General features: G+C 41.8%; 1 protein-coding gene across 1 annotated transcript; it reads right to left on the bottom strand.

Annotated features, from left to right (window-relative positions):
* Window positions 1–2660: 2660 nt before the first annotated feature.
* LOC122919676 (DNA dC->dU-editing enzyme APOBEC-3G-like) lies at window positions 2661–8433 on the bottom strand. The gene is made up of 3 exons (XM_044268837.1): window positions 8400–8433; window positions 5999–6408; window positions 2661–2871 (listed from the first exon to the last, which is right to left on the bottom strand). The coding sequence occupies exons 2-3, from the start codon at window positions 6378–6380 to the stop codon at window positions 2774–2776; spliced, it is 480 nt and encodes a 159-aa protein (XP_044124772.1). The 5' UTR covers window positions 6381–6408; window positions 8400–8433; the 3' UTR covers window positions 2661–2773.
* Between the last annotated feature and the right edge of the window lie 11043 nt (window positions 8434–19476).

Genomic DNA, 19476 nt, shown 5'->3' on the forward strand with positions numbered 1-19476 from the left:
TCGCGCACACCCTCCTCCAGCTGATTCCCGTGCGGCTGCATCACTTCCGGTATAGACTTTTCGCAAAGGTATGGAGTTCTGGCAGAACACAAGTGGAGGACATCGCCGGCAGAAGGTGAAGGGACTCTGCAATGTTACCCCCCGAGCGTGACTCGGGGTTACCGCTCCTGGCAGCAAAAATGAACCCCGAGTCACGCTCGTGGAATACAGTCAGGGAGGTTAAACGTCCAGGCCACCAAAGAAGCCAACCCCTTTTATAATGAGAAGGAATTCCTTCTAATCCTTTTAGCTAAAGTCCATTGCAGTCAGTGGATGCATATTGGACACCCTGAAGAGCTCGCGTTATACACACAGCATATCTCACCCTTTGAAATGCACTGGATAAATTTGCACCAAACCCATAGCGCTTGTGACTCATGCAGCTGCCAAAATCCTGCTGTAGAAAATCCACCCATGTAGGGTTACCCTAAAAATAGGAGTGATCATTCTCTCTGTCTTGTGTCTTCTCCATGTATTCATTTTCTATAGGTTGGGTCTACCATTGTGGTAACTAACGGTGAAGGACACCCTAGAAGAAGTGGTCCCTATAGTCAGCTGTAGTGTGATTGTAGTCCGATGATACTAGCACTGTAGTTTTTTTTTTTAATCCAAAATTAGACATGCATACGTTAACGATGTCGCCTAAATGTGTTGGCATCTTTATTAAAGGGGTTGTCTTATCACAGACAGACCCTTTAATATTGAATTTCTGGCAGCTACTGGGGGAAGCTAAAGCCAACCAGACACTTTACTGCAGGAGAAATGTACTATTACCTGGTGGCCATGAGTAGTGTATTGTATACTGACCAAATACACACATTTTATTCCCAGAATGTATCTTTTTCTGCCAGTATCTGGATGTATACACAAGATCTCTTACCAGTATTTCAATTTTTTTTCTGAAAATGTAAGTCACAAATTATATGATGAAACTTTTTCTATGGTCCTGTGTGATTTTCTTACAGAATTATATGTTTACTAAGCCTATAGTTTTCCTTCCCCCTGTAAATATTCATCACATCAATAACATCAGTCTCCTCACCCCTTTTAGGCTGCTCTGCAAGTGGAGGCAACCAGTCCTGTTCTTATTTTAGGACAGGTTGCTGGCAGACACTTTTTAAATCATTCCTTGAGAACCCCTTTAAGGAATGAATGCTAAGCTATCAGCAGTAATAAGTCAGAGAAACGGGACTTGGTGTATTTTCTCTTGGAGACACCAAGTCATCTGACTGTCTTTCTCTGTTCAAATGATGTGTATAAGGAATCTCCAGCATTAAATACTGGTGTCTCATGCTTCAGTCAGCATAATCTGTTTTTAATGCCAGAGATTCCACGTCATTCGATATGAGAGACAGTCTGATGACTAGCAAAGCCTCTTCAAGACAAAAACACACGTCCAGTTGACTTATTACTGCTGATATACCACGAACTGGATCAATGAGAACCTTCACAAGCATGGAGGCTCAGTGGTGACTGATTATTGCCAATGACCGTTTCATTGGCAATTTTGATAATTCATGCATGCTATTGTTGGGGTTTTAGAAATATTTTACTTTTGGCTTATTAAAATAGTTAAAGGGGGTTATTCAGGAATTGATAATGATGACCTATCCCAGTACCCCTGCCGATCAGATGTGTCAGGTAGCTGCCGCCCTCACTGGAGCTGTGGTGAGCACAAACCGCTCCTGACACCTTTCCAAGCAAAGCGCCATACTTTGTATAGCGGCTGTGCTTGATATTGACTTGAATGGAGCTGAGCTGCAACTAGGCCATTTGACCAATGTATGTTGACATCACATGGTCTAGAACAGACATGCCCAACCTGCGGCCCTCCAGCTGTTGCAAAACTACAACTCCCAGCATGCCTAAACACCCTACAGATATCTGTCTGCAGCAGGGCATTGTAGGAGTTGTAGTTTTACAACAGCTGGAGGGCCACAGGTTGGGCATCTCTGGTCTAGAAAGAGGCCACAACGTTCACGGAGTGCAGGCCTCCTCTAACAGCCAATCTAATATTGATGACCTCTCTAGAGGATAGGACATCAGTATAGATCCCTGGATAACCCCTTCTGTACTTCTAGCTAAAAATGTCAATCGGCTGCTTCTACAGCCAGCCAGATATGGATGCCACGGAGCAGGAAGGCTTCTCTGGTTGGCTGACGGCACAACTTCTAAGATCTCGGTAACGTACATAGGAGAGAGGGCCCCAAACCAAAGAGCAAAATGGGGTCTCTAATATAATGCCGGCCAGACTCGGGATCCTTAGGCAGATTTCCCACCCCATGTTTGCTAATATTATAGAAGGCGGTCTGGAACAGCTTCTCGGCGCCTAGCAGCAAAGGAGATGGAAATAACCAGACCTTCTCCCCCTAAAGGAGCGGCATCATTTCTCTTGCCTCAAGTATTTTACATGTGCCATTCATTTAAAGACATCTTGAACTTTCAGTTAAATTATTGTGTCAAAGGAGCATTTTAGACAAGTTTATAATTTGTAATAGCATAGTATAATAATATTAATTCATTTATAAGAAATAACAAGCCTGTTAACACTGATAATAGTCACAATAAAATATTGCAGAAATATAGGATTATCGAGGTAAAAGCTGTGATAGATAAATACATGGAGCCTGTTCTGACCAAGATCATAGGGTAAAAAGTCATCTTTATGTATTTCAGGAGAAATCCATGTTCCTCCGTCTCTCCTGCGCATATCAGAAGATGGGTAGGATTTTGGCTAGGAAGCAGTTTGCTGATACAGAAAGTTCATTCTGTTGACGCTGTCTGTAGAGAAGTCCAGAAAATTGAATCCCCATCCCCCAAGCCTTACTTTATCTAAAGATGGAGTGAAAGGTCGCAGAAAGGGTTATAGGTTATAAAAAAAAAAGTATTTGCAAAAAGTCAGTCTTCAGTTGAGTGCTGCAATTTAGAAGTAGGTCTCTTTTTTACCAGACAATAAAATAAGACAACTTGGGCCACTCAAAGTCATACAACTAATTCTAAACAGGACAATGAGCCTTAAAGGCTATCTACACCATTGAGGGCATTCTTTATTATTGCATTGAACTCATTTTGAATACATATTAAAAAAATGTTGAGCCTCTTTCTCTCTCCGGCCTTGACATTCTCTAGTACCAGGATCTGTATTTTGTTTGCCATCAGGCAGATCCACTGAAGACTTCTCTGATCTCTAACCTCATAAACATTCATAGTTTAATTATTATCTTACTGATAAGAATGTGGCTTAAAGAGGTTATCCCATCTTAGACAATGGGGGCATATCGCTAGGATATGCCCCCATTGTCTGATAGGTGCGGGTCCCACCTCTGGGACCCGCACCTACAAGGAGAACGGAGCAGAGAAAGTTGAGGAGAGCGCACTGCACATGCGCAGCTGCCCTCCATTCATTTCTATGTAGTTGCCGAAAATAGTCGAGCGCTGGTTCAGCTATTTTCGTCGGCCCCATAGAAATGAATGGGAGCGGTGGCCGCGCATGCGCGGTGCGCTCCTATTCGCTTCAATGGGAGAGGCGGAGAGCTGTGCCTGGTAGTGGACAGACCCCGGGGTCCTCCAGCCGCAACTCTCCCCGGTTCCGTTCTCCTTGTAGGTGTGGGTCCAAGAGGTGGGACCCGCATCTATCAGACAATGGGGGCATATTCTAGCGATGGGATAACCCCTTTAAATATGTATTTATGACTAGTCATTTAGAGATAAGGTTTATTAGGTGACCAGCACAAAGTGAAAATACAATTCACACAACTAAACAGTTAACCCTTTGTGACAGCTGAATATTTTTAATGAAGACCAATTATTTTAAGCCCAAAATGAGTAAAAGGTGTACATATCCTTTAAGTCACTTGCCAATCCTGCATTGAACTTCCAAAGATCTGGAATCTTTTGATGCCGTTAATGCATCCTTCACGTTGCTGAGGATTACTTCACCTCCCGCTGATCTCAAGTCCTTAGAGGAAGACAGTTGACGAAAGACCAATTCAACTCCCTCAAGTTTCGGGATGTGCCCAACTCTAGTTTTGCTTGTGTTTCTTTTGGATAAAGCAAGAGCAAAACTGGAGTTGGGCACATCCCAAAACTTGAGGGAGTTGAATTTTAATCTGATATGCACTGACATTTTTATTTTGTGAGTAGAATAAACCCTGAACTGAAGGCCCTTCACCATTGGTCTCATTTCCCTGCTTTCCTCTAAAGGACTTTAATTGCTGTGGGACTTGAGAATATCCTTTGGAGTGGAAGTAACTGTTAGCAACATAGCAGATGGATTTTCTGCATCAAGAGGTTCAGTATCTTTGGCAGTTAAAGGGGTTCTGCAGTTCTTTTTAACTGATGATCTATCCTTTGGACAGATCATCAGCATCTGATTGGCGGGGGTCCGACACCCGGGAACCCTGCCGATCAGCTGTTTGAGAAGGCAGCAGTGCTACAGGAGCGCCGTGACTTTCTGTCTGTTTCCCTCAGGCTAATAATGTCACAACTAGTGTCACTGGCCTGGGCAGGGCTGATCTCTGTTCACTTGAATAGGGCTTAGCCCCACCCAGGCCAGTGATGCTACTCGTGATATCACTGGACCCCCGCCGATCAGATGTTGATGATCTATCTAGAGAATAAATCATCAGTTAAAAAGAACTGCAGAACCCCTTTAATGAGAAATTAATGCATCCAACAACCAATGACTTGCCCTGTAATAATTTCTGTTCAAATTTTGCCACGGAATAAATGATCCTGTAGTTTCAACAAAGTGATTCCAGCACCATCGAAAATCTAAAAAGAAAAAAAAAAAACGCAAATTTGTATCTTTTTTTTTTTTGTGTGTGTGTTTGCATCCTCCAAGTACTTGCCCAGGTGTTTGTTCTGTGTGCTTAATGGCTATATGCACCTTTAGGGTAAATTTTATTATTATTGCATTTAACTCATTTTGAGCTAAAAATCTTTTTTTTTTTTTTTTTTTTTTTTTTTCCCCCCAGTTGGTCTTTATTAAAAAAAGCTTAACCACTGTCTTTGTGCTACCTTGAGTTTATCCAGTAGCAGGATCTGAATTTTCACTCTGTTCCATCAGGCAGCTCATCTGAGAGGCTCCTTATTTATGACCTTATAAACACTCATTATAGTTCCATTCTTAAGTGTTTATGACCTTTTAGTAATTTATCGAACGTTTATTAGATGACCAGGACAAAGTGAAAGTAAAAAGTACCATTCACACAGCTAGACAAACTGTTAACCTTTAGTGACAGAACAGCTCAATATTTTTTAATAATGACCAATTGAAAAAAAATTTTTTTAGACCAAAATGAGTAAAATGCAATTATGAAAAAAAAGACCTCTGATCAGATTTCCATTGCCTATCCTAGGGATAGGCCACCAATAATGGAATCGTGGACAACCACATTAAAGAGGTATTCTAAGACACCAAAATTTTTTAAATATGTTAGATAAGAGCAGGAATTGTAAAAAAAATAAAATAAAAATAAAGATACCTTACTCACCTATCCACTCCCCTGCCGTTCCAGCACTGCCGCTGTGTTTCCAATGCTGCAGTGATGATATCATCAGCTACCCTACATGATCGCCATAACCAATCACCTGACTCTGCTATTACGTGTGAGTAGGCATGGACATAATCTCTGCAGATAGACTGGCACTGCCATGATGACTTATCCTGACTTCTTCAGTGATTGGCTGCAGAGGCTACGTGGGGTAACTGGGGACATTATCACTGCAGTGCCAGAAACAAAGACCACCATACAGCATTGGAGTGCAGGGAGCAGAGGGGGGATGGAAATATACGGCATCTCTTGTTATTTTATAACAATAGTTTTTTGGGGTCTTGGAAAACCCATTTAAGTACGCATTAAGACAGGTCACTCCCAGATGATGGGATGAGGGTTGGTAACTAGAAGATCCTCAGAACTTGGCTGTAGGGGAACTCTCATTGATAGACCATACTTACCAAATTTACTCATTACACGGATATTCACTCCATTTTCATGAAGTTCTCGGACCATAGTCTTTGAGGTGAGATCGTAGACCTTGGCAAATATGATGTGCAACTTGACATGAGGGTTATTGGGAAGGAACGTTTTCAGCAAAATCTGAAGGCAGCGATCGCAAGGACTCCAGGAGATGTACCATACAAGAGTGCATTGCTTCCAAGCATCTCGAAACCGTTCACCAAGAAATACTTCCTCAGCGTGGGACTCCTCAGTGTTGGTCAGGTGTCCGAAATAAATTAGTGTGCTCTGATCATACACCTCATAACAGAGATGAGTCGCGGGTGGATGTGTATGTAGTCCATAGTGAGAGTAAAACATATCAGGAGGCATCAAAATCATGATGGTGGAAAGGGCTCAAATAGCAGGCCTAAAGAAAGAGAGTTTCAAAAACAGGGATATTATGAAAAAAGGAGACACAGACACGGCACTTCTCACAGCAGAGAGTTTGCTATAATTATAGACTATTGAATGTGAGCTAACTACAAGGATTGGCAGCACAGATTTCTTCTTCTTGTCATGATCATTTGCTACAATGTATCATTGTAGGTGAAATGTATCAGCCTCGAGTTCTGGTAGTATTCACACTCAGCAAATTGGTTGCGGAAATTTCCGTGACTGAGAACCGGTTCCTTTCACCTGAAAGGGGTTGTTTTGGCACCAAGCACATGGCAGATGAATGGGAAAACGTTCTCCCCAAAAATCTACCATGAGTGTATTCACCCTTTGGGCTCATGCACATGACTGTTGCCGTTTTTGCAGTCCGCAAAACACGGATACCAGTCGTGTGCGTACCCACGTCCTGCCCTCTATAGAACTGTCCTATCCTTGTTCCTAAAAAGGACAAGAATAGGACATGTTCAGTTTTTTTTTGTTGGGCTGCGGAACGGACATACGGATGCGGACACATCTTTTAAAGCCCCATTGATGTGAATGGGTCCGCATCCGACCCACAGAAAATACGTTCATGTTCACGTGGCCTTAGTCACAGATTCCATCAAAAATATAGGATGAGAAAATCCATAAAATGACGCACTCCCTAGCGGAAACCCGGCAGGGCCTGTTATAGTCAATGGGAGCCATTTCTCTCTGTTAGTGTCGGTTATGTGCCGGATCCAGCCCTTCTGTTATTTCCCTTGTTCTTCACTGTGAGGGTACGGCCACACGGTCAGGTTTCCTGATGCAGGTTTGGGAAACAAAACCAGGTGAATTCATAAAGAGAAGTCGTATCTGTATATTTTTTCTTCTTTTATGATCTACACCTGATTTTTGCTTCCAAAACTGCATGCGTAAACCCAACCTTGTGACCATATCCTTATAGCGGTATTGTAGACACCATCTTGGGTCTATACCGACCAATAATTGGCTCTAAAATTAGCCTTTTGCATTTGACCTGATGTGTTTAAAACACTAGTCTTGAGTTAGGAAAATCCATCCCTGTGAATAAAATCTCGATTATTTTTAATTAAGAACCAAGTCAATTTTGGCAACAATGTTTTTGTGCCTTTTTTGTATTTTGCCATCTATATATCCATAGAAGTTTTATCTTTATTGGCAACAGTAAATATTTTTGGGTCTTGTTTTCATGATCTGCACCCTGGGGTAAAAATGCCATAGCCGCAATCTGAAACTTTTCCCGCTCACGGCAAGTCTAAAAATGGTGGCGTGGGCGGTGAAGGGGGCAAGCCGGCAGGCCAGTTTCATTCACCATTTTCTATGCCTGGTTTAGAAGTAGAAAATGGTCTAAATGTAGGACAGCAAGGAATATATCGTACATTTAGAAGTGGCAGGGTATCCACCGAAGTTATGTAGAGTCTGGCGCCTCTACATAGTGTTTTGGTCAGTGATTTCCATCAGTGATTGTGAGTCAAAACCAGGATTGAAGCCTCCACAGACATAAGGTATAAGGGAAAGATCTGCACCAGTTCTGTGTTTAGACCCTCATCTGGTTTTGGCTGGAAATCCCTGACCAAACACTGATGTGTGAATGAGGCATAGTACAGTACCAGCAAACTGAATGAGATTAGACTATTGTTATGTACATTTTGCTTTTGTTTTCTGTGCAGAAATTAACCCGCCGTGCGGATTTTGAAATGTGAAGCATGTCAACTCTGTGCAATTTTTGGTGCAGATTTCGCCCTTTTCAATGAAAGGCGGAGATATGCGGCAAAACCGGATCAAATCTGCAGCAAAACATGCAATTAATGCATATATTTTTTGATACAGATTTGATGCAAAAACACATAAATCCACATGAAAAGCTGCGCAGAACTTCTGTTTTGAAATCTGCACTCATGTGCAGGTACCCTTACACACCGGGAATACATCCAGGCCCCTCTTGAATTCCTTTATTGTACTCACCATCACCACCTCCTCAGGCAGAGAGCTCCATAGTCTCACTGCTCTTACCGTAAAGAATCCTCTTCTATGTTTGTGTACAAACCTTCTTTCCTCCAGACGCAGAGGATGTCCCCTCGTCACAGTCACAGTCCTGGGGATAAATAGATGGTGGGAGAGATCTCTGTACTGACCCCTGATATATTTATACATAGTAATTAGATCTCCCCTGAGTCGTCTTTTTTCTAAAGTGAATAACCCTAATGTTGATAATCTTTCAGGGTACTGTAGTTGCCCCATTGCAGTTATTACTTTAGTTGCCCTCCTCTGGACCCTCTCCAGCTCTGCTATGTCTTTCTTGTTCACAGGAGCCCAGAACTGTACCTAGTATTCCATGTGTGGTTGTGACTAGTGATTTGTAAAGTGGTAGTGTGGCACACCGAGCATGAGTGCTTGGCCTGTGTTCTGGGGGCTCGGAGCTCCCCCTTATTCAAACAAATAACTGTCCCTTCTCTCCCTCTCCATCTTCCCCCACATCCTAAACCAGACCACCGCCATAAACTTCTTAGTCCCTGACTCAGAGGTGACAACGATCACTGGCCTCCACAACACTTTATATAAACATGCCTGTATAGTGGACAACTTCAAAGGGGTTTATTACTTTATGATAGGGGCACGCTTCCGGAGGGTGGGGGCAAGCTGCTCTCCACACCTTACTGTCATCTGGAAAATCCAAAAATCTTACTCCGGTCATCACTCGAAAATACAGCTCAATAGAGATTATTGAGGTACGCCATTTTAACGGTCAGGAGGTGACGGTGCCACACATACCAAAAACCACCCACTTATGTTAAATCCTGGCTCAGAAAATCAGTTCTTCTGATTGGGGTTACGTGGACACCAGGTGTTTGGTACCCCTGTGACCCCAATACTGAGAGCTGAAAAATGAGCCCACAATTATCGGGCAGGCATTCTCCTGTGTAGCGTTATGGGCAGAAATCCATTTTAGACCAGATGTCAGCATGACTGACCGGTCATAAAAGTCACAGCCAACCTATATGTCACACCTTAAAGGTGGGTTTACAGACTGCCTGGACCAATTCTTATAAATTGGACAGAGCAGATTGTACCGGGTTCCCTATTTTGAGGCCAATCTGATTGGATGAGGATCGGTGTCTTTCTGTCTTGCCTCAGGACCTGATAGCTGCAAGTCTCTGTGTGAGAAAAGTAGGCGTCAGTTTTCTTTTATTCTTTTTATTTTAAAAACTGTTCTGTGTATATTTGTATGTTTCTGTTTTTTAAATCTTTTAATTTTTATTAAAACCAATTATTTAACCTAGCACGGGCAGTATTTTTTAAGGCAATTACAGTCCCTAATTTTGAGCTACCTGTTTGCTTTAAAATACGAATCTCACAAGTTTATTAGTTGTTAGAAGGAACCGGCAACAATTTGATCTCCCGTGCAATCTGGTAGATTGTAGGAAGCAGGGTGATTAAATTCGATAGTGTGTGTAGTGATAGTACTTGTCCTGATTGACCGCTGGTACCTGATCCCGGTCTGATCAGGTACTGCGACCTGGGGAATCGGGCAAGATCGTGACAGGTAGGACTATGTTCCCATCACCGGCATCTATGCAACTCATTATCGTATTGGCCTTGGCAGCAGCTGCCTGACACTGGTTTCTACATTTAAAAAACTATGTACACCTTCTGAGGAAAAAAAATGTATGATTGAAAAAAATATTTTTAGCCAAAAATGAGTAACATGCAATCAGCCTTTATTAAAAAATATTGAGCTGTTCTGTCACAAAGGGTTAACTGTTTATCTAACTGTGTGACTGGTACTTTCACTTTTACTTTGTGCTGGTCATCTAATTAACCATATCTCTAAACACCTGAGACTTCATAAACACTTATTTAAGCCACATTCTTATAAGTAAGATACGATCAGGGCTATAATGAGTGTTTATAACGTCCGTTTTACCTGCCGCTTCAATGTCGAGAGCATGCAGATAAACAGCCGATCTGATAAAGATGACCTATAGGTCATTAATATAGGAAAACAGGACAACCCCTTTAATGTCCTAATTCTAGGAGGTCTTATTTATGGACAAATCATTAGAAACAGGAAACAATACAGTTTTTCTTCTTTTTTATGCTATTTTTCACCTTAGTTTGTTCAATAGATACTAGATAGTAGTATTTGCCCCAAAAATTTATTTACCCCATAAATGTAGTATGTAATGGTGATAAGTTTCCCCTTCCCATGTGCATAACCTTACATATTTATCTGTGTTAATGCCCATTTTACCATTTTTGTATATTTGAATAGTGTTGATCACGAATATTCGAATTTCACATTTTTAACGCGAATATAGGAACTTCGAAAATTCTCGAATATTTTGAATATAGTTATATATATTCGTAATTTCGAATATTAAAAAAAAAAATTCCCTTTTTTTTTATTCTATTTTTTTTTTTTTATCAGTACACATGATCCCTCCCTGCTTCTAGCTTGTGGGCCAATAAGAAGGCTGCAATATACTTGACTTTAGGAGTAGTAGTGTTTGCGAATTTTGCTCTATATTAGTTTTTTTCGAATATTCGCTATATTGCTATATATTCTTGTTTTAGAATATTCCGAATATTCGAAAAAACAAAGTTATAGCAATATAGCGAATATTCGAAAGAAAAAGAATATAGAGCAATTTAGCTAATATAGTGCTATAATCTTCTTTGTCTAATAGTTGTAATTTTTTTCTCGTCTGAAGTTCAGATTGGAAAAAAATTATAACTATAAAAAAAAGATTATAGCACTATATTAGCTAAATTGCTCTATATTAGTTTTTTTTGAATATTCGCTATATTGCTATATATTCTTGTTTTTGAATATTACGAATATTCGAAAAAACAAAGTTATAGCAATATAGCGAATATTCGAAAAAAAATCGAATATAGAGCAATTTAGCTAATATAGTGCTATAATCTTCTTTGTCTAATAGTTGAAAAAAAAAAAAAGTTGTTTGTCTAATAGTTGAAAAATTCGCAATAAAAATTCGAATCCAAAAATTCGAATTACGAAAATTCGCATATTACACAATCATTACCTTGCCGATTTTTTGAGTAAAAAAAATCGTAGACTATAACGAATATTCGAATTTGCAAATATTTGACGAATATTCTACAAAATATTCGTGAAATATCGCGAATTCGAATATGACCCCTGCCGCTCATCACTATATTGGAACCACATTTGCTCTGCGCCTGCCCTGTGGAATAGATCTGTCATTAGACTCTTGGTGCCATAAACATTGTTTTTTCATTTTTTCCTCCCCACCTTCCAAGGGCCGTAACTTTAACTTTCCTGTGCACATAGCCATATGAGGGCTTTTTTTGGAGAGACAAGTTGTATTTTTTAATGGCACCATTTAATTTGTCATACTTTTGGATAACGGAAAATAAAATACAGTTGCAAGAAAAAGTATGTGAACCCTTTGGAATGATATGGATTTCTGCACAAATTGGTCATAAAATGTGATCTGATCTTCATCTAAGTCACAACAATAGACAATCACAGTCTGCTTAAACTAATAACACACAAAACATTTAATGTTACCATGTTTTTATTGAACACACCATGTAAACATTCACAGTGCAGGTGGAAAAAGTATGTGAACCCCTAGACTAATGACATCTCCAAGAGCTAATTGGAGTGAGGTGTCAGCCAACTGGAGTCCAATTAATGAGATGAGATTGGAGGTGTTGGTAACAGCTGCTCTGCCTTATAAAAAACACACACCAGTTCTGGGTTTGCTTATCACAAGAAGCATTGCCTGATGTGAATGATGCCTCACACAAAAGAGCTCTCAGAAGACCTACGATTAAGAATTGTTGACTTGCTGTCATCAGTCCACGGTAAGACAAATTGTCTATAAATGGAGAAAGCTCAGCACTGCTGCTACTCTCCCTAGGAGTGGCCGTCCTGTAAAGATGACTGCAAGAGCACAGCGCAGACTGCTCAATGAGGTGAAGAAGAATTCTAGAGTGTCAGCTAAAGACTTACAAAAGTCTCTGGCATATGCTAACATCCCTGTTAGCGAATCTACGATGCGTAAAACACTAAACAAGAATGGATTTCATGGGAGGATACCACAGAGGAAGCCACTGCTGTCCAAAAAAAAACATTGCTGCACGTTTATAGTTGGCACAAGAGAACCTGGATGTTCCACAGCAGTACTTGCAAAATATTCAGTGGACAGATGAAACCAAAGTTGAGTTGTTTGGAAGAAACACACAACACTATGTGTGGAGAAAAAGAGACACAGCACACCAACATCAAAACCTCATCCCAACTGTGAAGTATGGTGGTGGGGGCATCATGGTTTGGGGCTGCTTTGCTGCGTCAGGGCCTGGACGGATTGCTATCATCGAAGAAAAAATTAATTCCCAATTTTATCAAGACATTTTGCAGGAGAACTCAAGGCCATCTATACACCAGCTGAAGCTCAACAGAAGATGGGTGTTGTAACAGGACAATGACCCAAAGCATAGAAGTAAATCAACAACAGAATGGCTTAAACTGAAGAAAATACGCCTTCTGGAGTGGCCCAGTCAGAGTCCTGACCTCAACCCGATTGAGATGCTGTGGCATGACCTCAAGAAAGCGATTCACACCAGACACCCCAAGAATATTGCTGAACTGAAACAGTTCTGTAAAGAGGAATGGTCAAGAATTACTCCTGACCGTTGTGCACGTCTGATCTGCAACTACAGGAAACGTTTGGTTGAAGTTATTGCTGCCGAAGGAGGTTCAACCAGTTATTAAATCCAAGGGTTCACATACTTTTTCCACCTGCACTGTGAATGTTTACATGGCGTGTTCAATAAAAACATGATAACATTTAATTCTTTGTGTGTTATTAGTTTAAGCAGACTGTGATTGTCTATTGTTGTGACTTAGATGAAGATCAGATCACATTTTATGACCAATTTGTGCAGAAATCCATATCATTCCAAAGGGTTCACATACTTTTTCTTGCAACTGTAATTGTGGGTGAAAATGAAAAAATAAAATAAAAATAAATAAAGTCCACAATTGTTTTTCAGGTTTATTTTTATGGAGTTCACCGTGCACTGAAACTGAGGATAGGTCATGGGTCAGTATGACTGTGGCGATCGCAAATTTACTTTGTTTTTGTTATGTTTTACTGCTTTAAAAAATAGAAATAAATCATAAAAAATTTTGCTTCCTGTCGCCCTATTCCCAACTTTCTTAGTTTTCCATCGACGGAGCCATGTGAGGTTTTGTTTTTCACAAGGCAAGCTATAATTTTTTAAATATTGGTACCATTTTGGGATACATGTGAATTTTTGATCAAAAGTTTTTTTGTTTTTTGTTTTTTTTGTTTCTTTTTTTACGGCATTCACTGTTTGGAATAAGTAGTGCTATATTTGGACAAGTTTGGACTTGTGGAAAAAACAATTGTGTTTATTTTTCTACAGCTTACATTTTTGTTGCATGAATGGAAATTAATGTCATGGGTGTGTAAGTTGTTTTTTTAATGCGTGCCTTTTTTAAACTTAAATACTGAGGTCTCTATTGTCACTTAAGGCAGTTGTCAGTTACATAAGACGGCTGGCATCTCCGGCGCCAAACAGTCCCTGCACATCTATGACCACATGTACGTCATGGTGTGCTAAGTGACTAACCCGTTCCCAACCTCATCACACAATTATATGGCAGCCTACAGAGCCAGTTTTCATGCCTTCCCCGACAGTCATGGGGTCCCCGTTTCAGGTAGTGGGGTGGGGGACAGGAATGGCTGTCCCGGGTATCGGCATTGAGGCCTGATTGGGTCAGGTCATATTAACCCCTTCTAAGATAGCTCCCCTTTGCTGTAGGTGGATGATTATCACCCATGTACAGATCTGATATTGATGACCTATTCTGAGGATCCCAAATTTGTTATGGTCATGTGTATGGGACCTAATGAGTACCCCTATTTTAATAAGAAAAAAAGCCCTATGTGTTCTGCAAAAAAAAGGGGGAAAAAATAGAAAATTAAATGGATTTTCCAACATTTTAATACTGATGACCTTTCCTCAGGATAGGTCATCAGTATCTGATTGGTGGGGGTCTGACACCCGGGATCAACTGTTTTGACAAGGCAGTGGCGCTCCTGTCAGTGCCGCTCCCTTCTCTCAGCTTATCAAGCACATTGCCGTTCATTGTATAGCGGCTGTGCTTGGTATCGCCATCAGCCCCATTCACTTGAATGGGGCTGAGCTGCTCCTAGGCCACGTGATCGTTGAACGTGTCGTCACTGACCTAGGAAATGCAAAGAGTTGGCTGTGGGGCTCACAGGAGCGTTGCTGCCTCCTCGAACTGTTGAACGGCGGGGATCCTGGGTGTCGGGACCCCACTGATCAGATAGTGAAAGACCTATAAAAATCTCTGAAAACCCCTTTAACTTTAGAATACAGCATTCCCAAAAGATAAAATTGTGCTCTGGTAATGAAGTCCAAAAACTGTCCCGATAATGAAAGAGCTAAAGGGGTTATATATACGAAAAGGATAAGGCTGCTTTCACATCTTCGTTTTACTTTCTGGTTTTGAGATCTGTCATAGGATCTCAAAACCAGAGGAAAAAATGCCTCTGTTTTGTCCCCATTGATTGCCAATGGGGACAAATCTGTCCAAACTGGAACGGAGTGCACCAGAATTGATTCCGTTCTGGTTTGTTGCATTCCAATGCCGGACACAGAACCGCTGCAAGCAGTGTTTTTGTGTGCGGTATAGGAACCTGTACATGCCGGATCTGGCACCAAAAACCATGTAAGTCAATGGTGCCAGATCCGTTTTTTTGGACACAAAAAAAAACGGATCCGGCGCCAATTGACTTACAATGGTTTTAGTGCTGGATCCGGCATGTTCATTTTCAATATAATACAACCAGATCCGTTCTAAAAGGATGCAGCCGGTTGTATTATTAAAACAGATGTATTTTGCTGTGGTTTTGAGATCTCATGCCGGAGATCCAGGGCCAAAAAAAATTGCTGCTTTCTTCCAAAAACAGCGCCACACCTGTCCACGGGTTGTGTGTGGTATGCTTGGAGTTACGGTTCTGCAACATTTAGAGAGAAAGCACGAAACAAGAATTTACCTACAATGTGTTTTTTCTTCTGGAGAAATTCTAGCTCGCATCGTGTCGAGTTATTATAGCTCCAGAATGTGGTTTTCATTTAGGCAGAATGACTCTTAGATGAGACGTATCTACAGTAGATGATAACTGGAGACATGTACTTACCTAAAGCCTTGTCTCCACCTGAGCTCTTCTATTGTGGCAGCTTGTACGGAAATCACCTAAGCTTTTATACAGTTGTAAACTATCTGGTGACGATGCGAAATAGATTCCGCTCGGTGCTTACATCCTATTATTTCAGGCTATGGAATGTCACCCTACTTCAACTTGCTTTGACAATGGCCCTTCCCTATTGATCTTGCACAAGTTACGTTTTTCACGCCCTACATGGTTAAACCAAAAGGATTACGTAAAGCGTAGTAAACGAAACTGAAAGGTCATGCCCGTGTTACAGGATCCAAGCTGTTCTACAAAAATGACCTTTTTCTAATAGATGATCGAGTAGTTGGACTGGAGAATATTCAAAAAATATATTAGAACTTCATCAGTAAACTACACTCGAAACGTAGATCATTCAGGAAATTTAAAGCGATATATAAATAAATGTTTTCGTGTAATGAAAAGTTTTACCAATGCCGTTATACCTTCTTTATCTATTTAATAGTTTTCAATATGTCTGCTTCATATCATGCAATAGGAAGCTTCAGTGCTCAAATGGGTTATCCGACCCATATAATGACCCTCCCCCAATGCCCGGGCCCCCTCGTATACAATGTACTTACCTGCTCCCCGCTACACCGCGTTGCTTTGGATCCCTGCACGTCCGCCGCAGCATCTCCCCTACGGGGGGAGCAGCCAGTAGCAGGCCGCGAGGGGGATGAGCTTCCCTAGCATTGCCTGTGACGCTAGGAGGCTCGTTTCCATTGCGGCCTGCTATTGGCTGCTCCCCCCATCGCGGGATGTTTTGACCCGAGCAACGGGGACATGCAGCGTGCAGGGATCTAGAGTGATGCTGGTGCCGGGGATCAGGTAAGTATATTGTATACGAAGGAAGGGGAGGGTCATTATATGGGTTGGAAAAAAAAAACACTTTCAGAGGATGATATAGTTGCAGGTAGGGCTACATCCACATGTAATGTTAAAAAAAAATAGATTTTTTTGAGGATTTTACATAGGATAGGAGATAACTATTAGATCGAGGCAGGTCCTACCACTGGATCCCAAGAATGGGGCCCCCGTACCCCATGGAGCTCCTGAAATAAACGAAGTGGCTGCTAGGGGAGGCACTCAACTGCTATATTCATTACTACAGGAGTCCCATAAATAGCTGAGTACAGTTCTCGGCTGTCTCTGGAATGTTCATAGAAATGAGTATAGTGGCTGAGCACAGGGTACGGGGCCCCCCATTTTCGTGATCCTTGGGGGTCCCGGTGTTGGGCCAGCATGTTCGGCTCCAGCATCGCTATGCTCGGCCAAATATTGCGTGTGCTAGAGTCAGTGTATTTTAATGTAATTTAGCCTCTATTTCTGAAAAGTTTCTGGCGGGATTCGAACTTCATAACAACCTTCTACATTACAGCCAAGAATGTTAACCACTGCACTATAGAGCTGCATGGCCAGTTACTTAATAAAAAAAAAATTATTTTTTTTTAACTGTAACTGGCCATAACTGTTAGTGAAAATATATCTGCTCGTCTCATAGGACCCCAACCACCTGCCCCTTAATTCAACTGTCTGGTGACTACACATAGTTTACTTGTAGTCTGAAACCATGGAGACCCATAAGTCAGAATAGGGTCAGCAGAGTTAAAACAGCAAGATGTTTTTATTGAAGACCACTAGCAGAAGGACCCGGCTTTGCACAGGTATATTTCATCTATTTCATTTAATGTTTGTGTGTGTCACTAAAAGATATCGACAGTATCCACTATAACAGTGACATCCTCAGTACCCCGCCTCTTGAACAGTGGCCTCCACAACGGTCTGCCCCCTTAACAGTAACATCCACTGCGCCCTCCCTTTTAACAGTGACCTCCACAGCAGCCGCCTTTTTATTGGTGACCTCCACAGTACCCTGTCTCGTTAACAGTGATTTCCACTATAACCCGCTCCCTTAACAGGGACCTCCACAGCATCCTGCCCCCTTATCAGTGACCTCCACAGCAGCCCGCCCCTTTAACAGTGACCTCCACAGCAACCCGCCCCTTTAACAGTGACCTCCACAGCATCCCGCCCCCTTAACACTGACCTCCACAGCAGCCTGCCCATTTAACAGTGACCTCCGCAGCAGCCACCCCTTCATTAGTGACCTCCACAGTACCCCATCTCCTTAACAGTAATTTCCACAACACCCTGTGCCCTTAACTGTGACCTCCACAGCAGCCTGCCCATAGGGTGGCCAGAGGTCCGGTTTTAGGCCGGGCAGTCCGGCTTTCAGACTCCCTGTCCTCCGTCCAGCGCACTCTCTTACAGCAGCACTGAGCTGTCTGAGCATGAGCTGCAGGGAGAAAGTCTTTTGAGGGTGGCCTGAATGGCCATTTTACCTGCCCTGAACTGTGACCTCCACAGCACTCTGCTCCCTTAACAGTGTCATCCACAGCGCCCTGCCTTATTAAAGCTGACTTAAAGCAGTGAAGAAAAATAGCTGGGTTGTTATGGAAACCTGGTGTAAAACTGTGTGTATGTGGAGACTAAGGGCCTGTGAGCTTCTATTGGCTAATAAGGGTCATGTGACGGCTAATGCATTTTTTGGGAATATCTCACGCAGGGACATCCTTTTGAACAGCTCACTCTCGGACAGCAGCACTGTGCTGTCTGAGCATGAGTTGCAGGGAGAAAGTCACCCTCCCTCCCACCCCTGCAGCTGACCGAAGTAGATTTTTACCTTCATTTCTTCAATCCCTATCGGCTGTGGAGTGGGAGGATGCATGGGGGCGTGACTTAGCGGGACCTGGGGGCAGTGTTTTTAAGTCCTGAATGGCCACCCTACCTGCCCATGAAATGTCATCACCACAGCACTCCGCTCCCTTAACAGTGTCATTCACAGCGCCCTGCCCCTTTAAAGCTGACCTGCAGCAGTGAAGAAAAATGGCTGGGTTGTTATGGAAACCTGGTGTAAAACTGTGTGTATGTGGGGACTAAGGACCAGCGAGCTTCTATTGGCTGATAAGGGACATGTGACCGTGTGTATTGTAGTTGGGATATGAAGAGAAAGACCTGCAGGCTTCTATTGGCTAATGTAGGTCATGTGATGTGCCATATTTGCATTTTTGGGGAATATCTCAGGAACAGTACGTGCTAGAGAGCTGAGACCCCCACAATATTTCTTTCCAGGTACAAGGGGCGTGTATACCAAGTTTCGTTGAATTTGATGGTTGCATTTTTGAGTGATAGCGGAACATTCATAGATACATATATACATCGTTCTTTATATATATATAGATTTGTAAAGTTGCTTCGGTTTCTGATTTTAGATGCATGGGGGCAACAGGAAAACAAATTATTTGAAAAAGTTGATATACTATTTAGGAGTCTGAATTTAGACCTCCAGTCCCAAGAAGGTGAAGTATTGTGTGTGTTTGTAACACTTAAATTGTTTACTAGAGCACAGAGTAATTAGATGAATTTCCTATGTTGTGGTGATCTTGAGTTAATCACCAATTAAAGGGTCACAAAGTCACGGTACTTGCACTCAAGAGATCAATTAACGTTCACAACGATGCTGCCCGTAAACCTTACCCTGTCTGCAGACTATAAAATCTCAGCAATTTCTTTAGTAAATTGGCAGATTTTTTTCTTGTATGTTGGTTCGAAGATCTCAAAAGGGCTCCAGGCTGCCATATTTTCTTACATATGTTTTTCAGAAGTTGGGTAAAGATTTGTAAAAATAAGGGTCTAATCTCTGCAGCACTTCTCCTAAGCAGGGACTACCAGATCAGGTAAGTAACCAACTTCAGCTA

The sequence above is a fragment of the Bufo gargarizans genome, chromosome 9 (assembly GCF_014858855.1).
Source record: "Bufo gargarizans isolate SCDJY-AF-19 chromosome 9, ASM1485885v1, whole genome shotgun sequence".
In the NCBI taxonomy this organism is placed as follows: domain Eukaryota; kingdom Metazoa; phylum Chordata; class Amphibia; order Anura; family Bufonidae; genus Bufo; species Bufo gargarizans.

Excerpts from the sequence above, each read along its gene's own strand:
- LOC122919676 (XM_044268837.1), bottom strand. The coding sequence starts at position 6,380 with ATGATTTTGATGCCTCCTGATATGTTTTACTCTCACTATGGACTACAT. Across the intron at positions 2,872-5,998 it reads CCGTGTAATGAGTAAATTTG|ATAAAGTAAGGCTTGGGGGA; the intron begins GTAAGTATGGTC and ends CTCCATCTTTAG.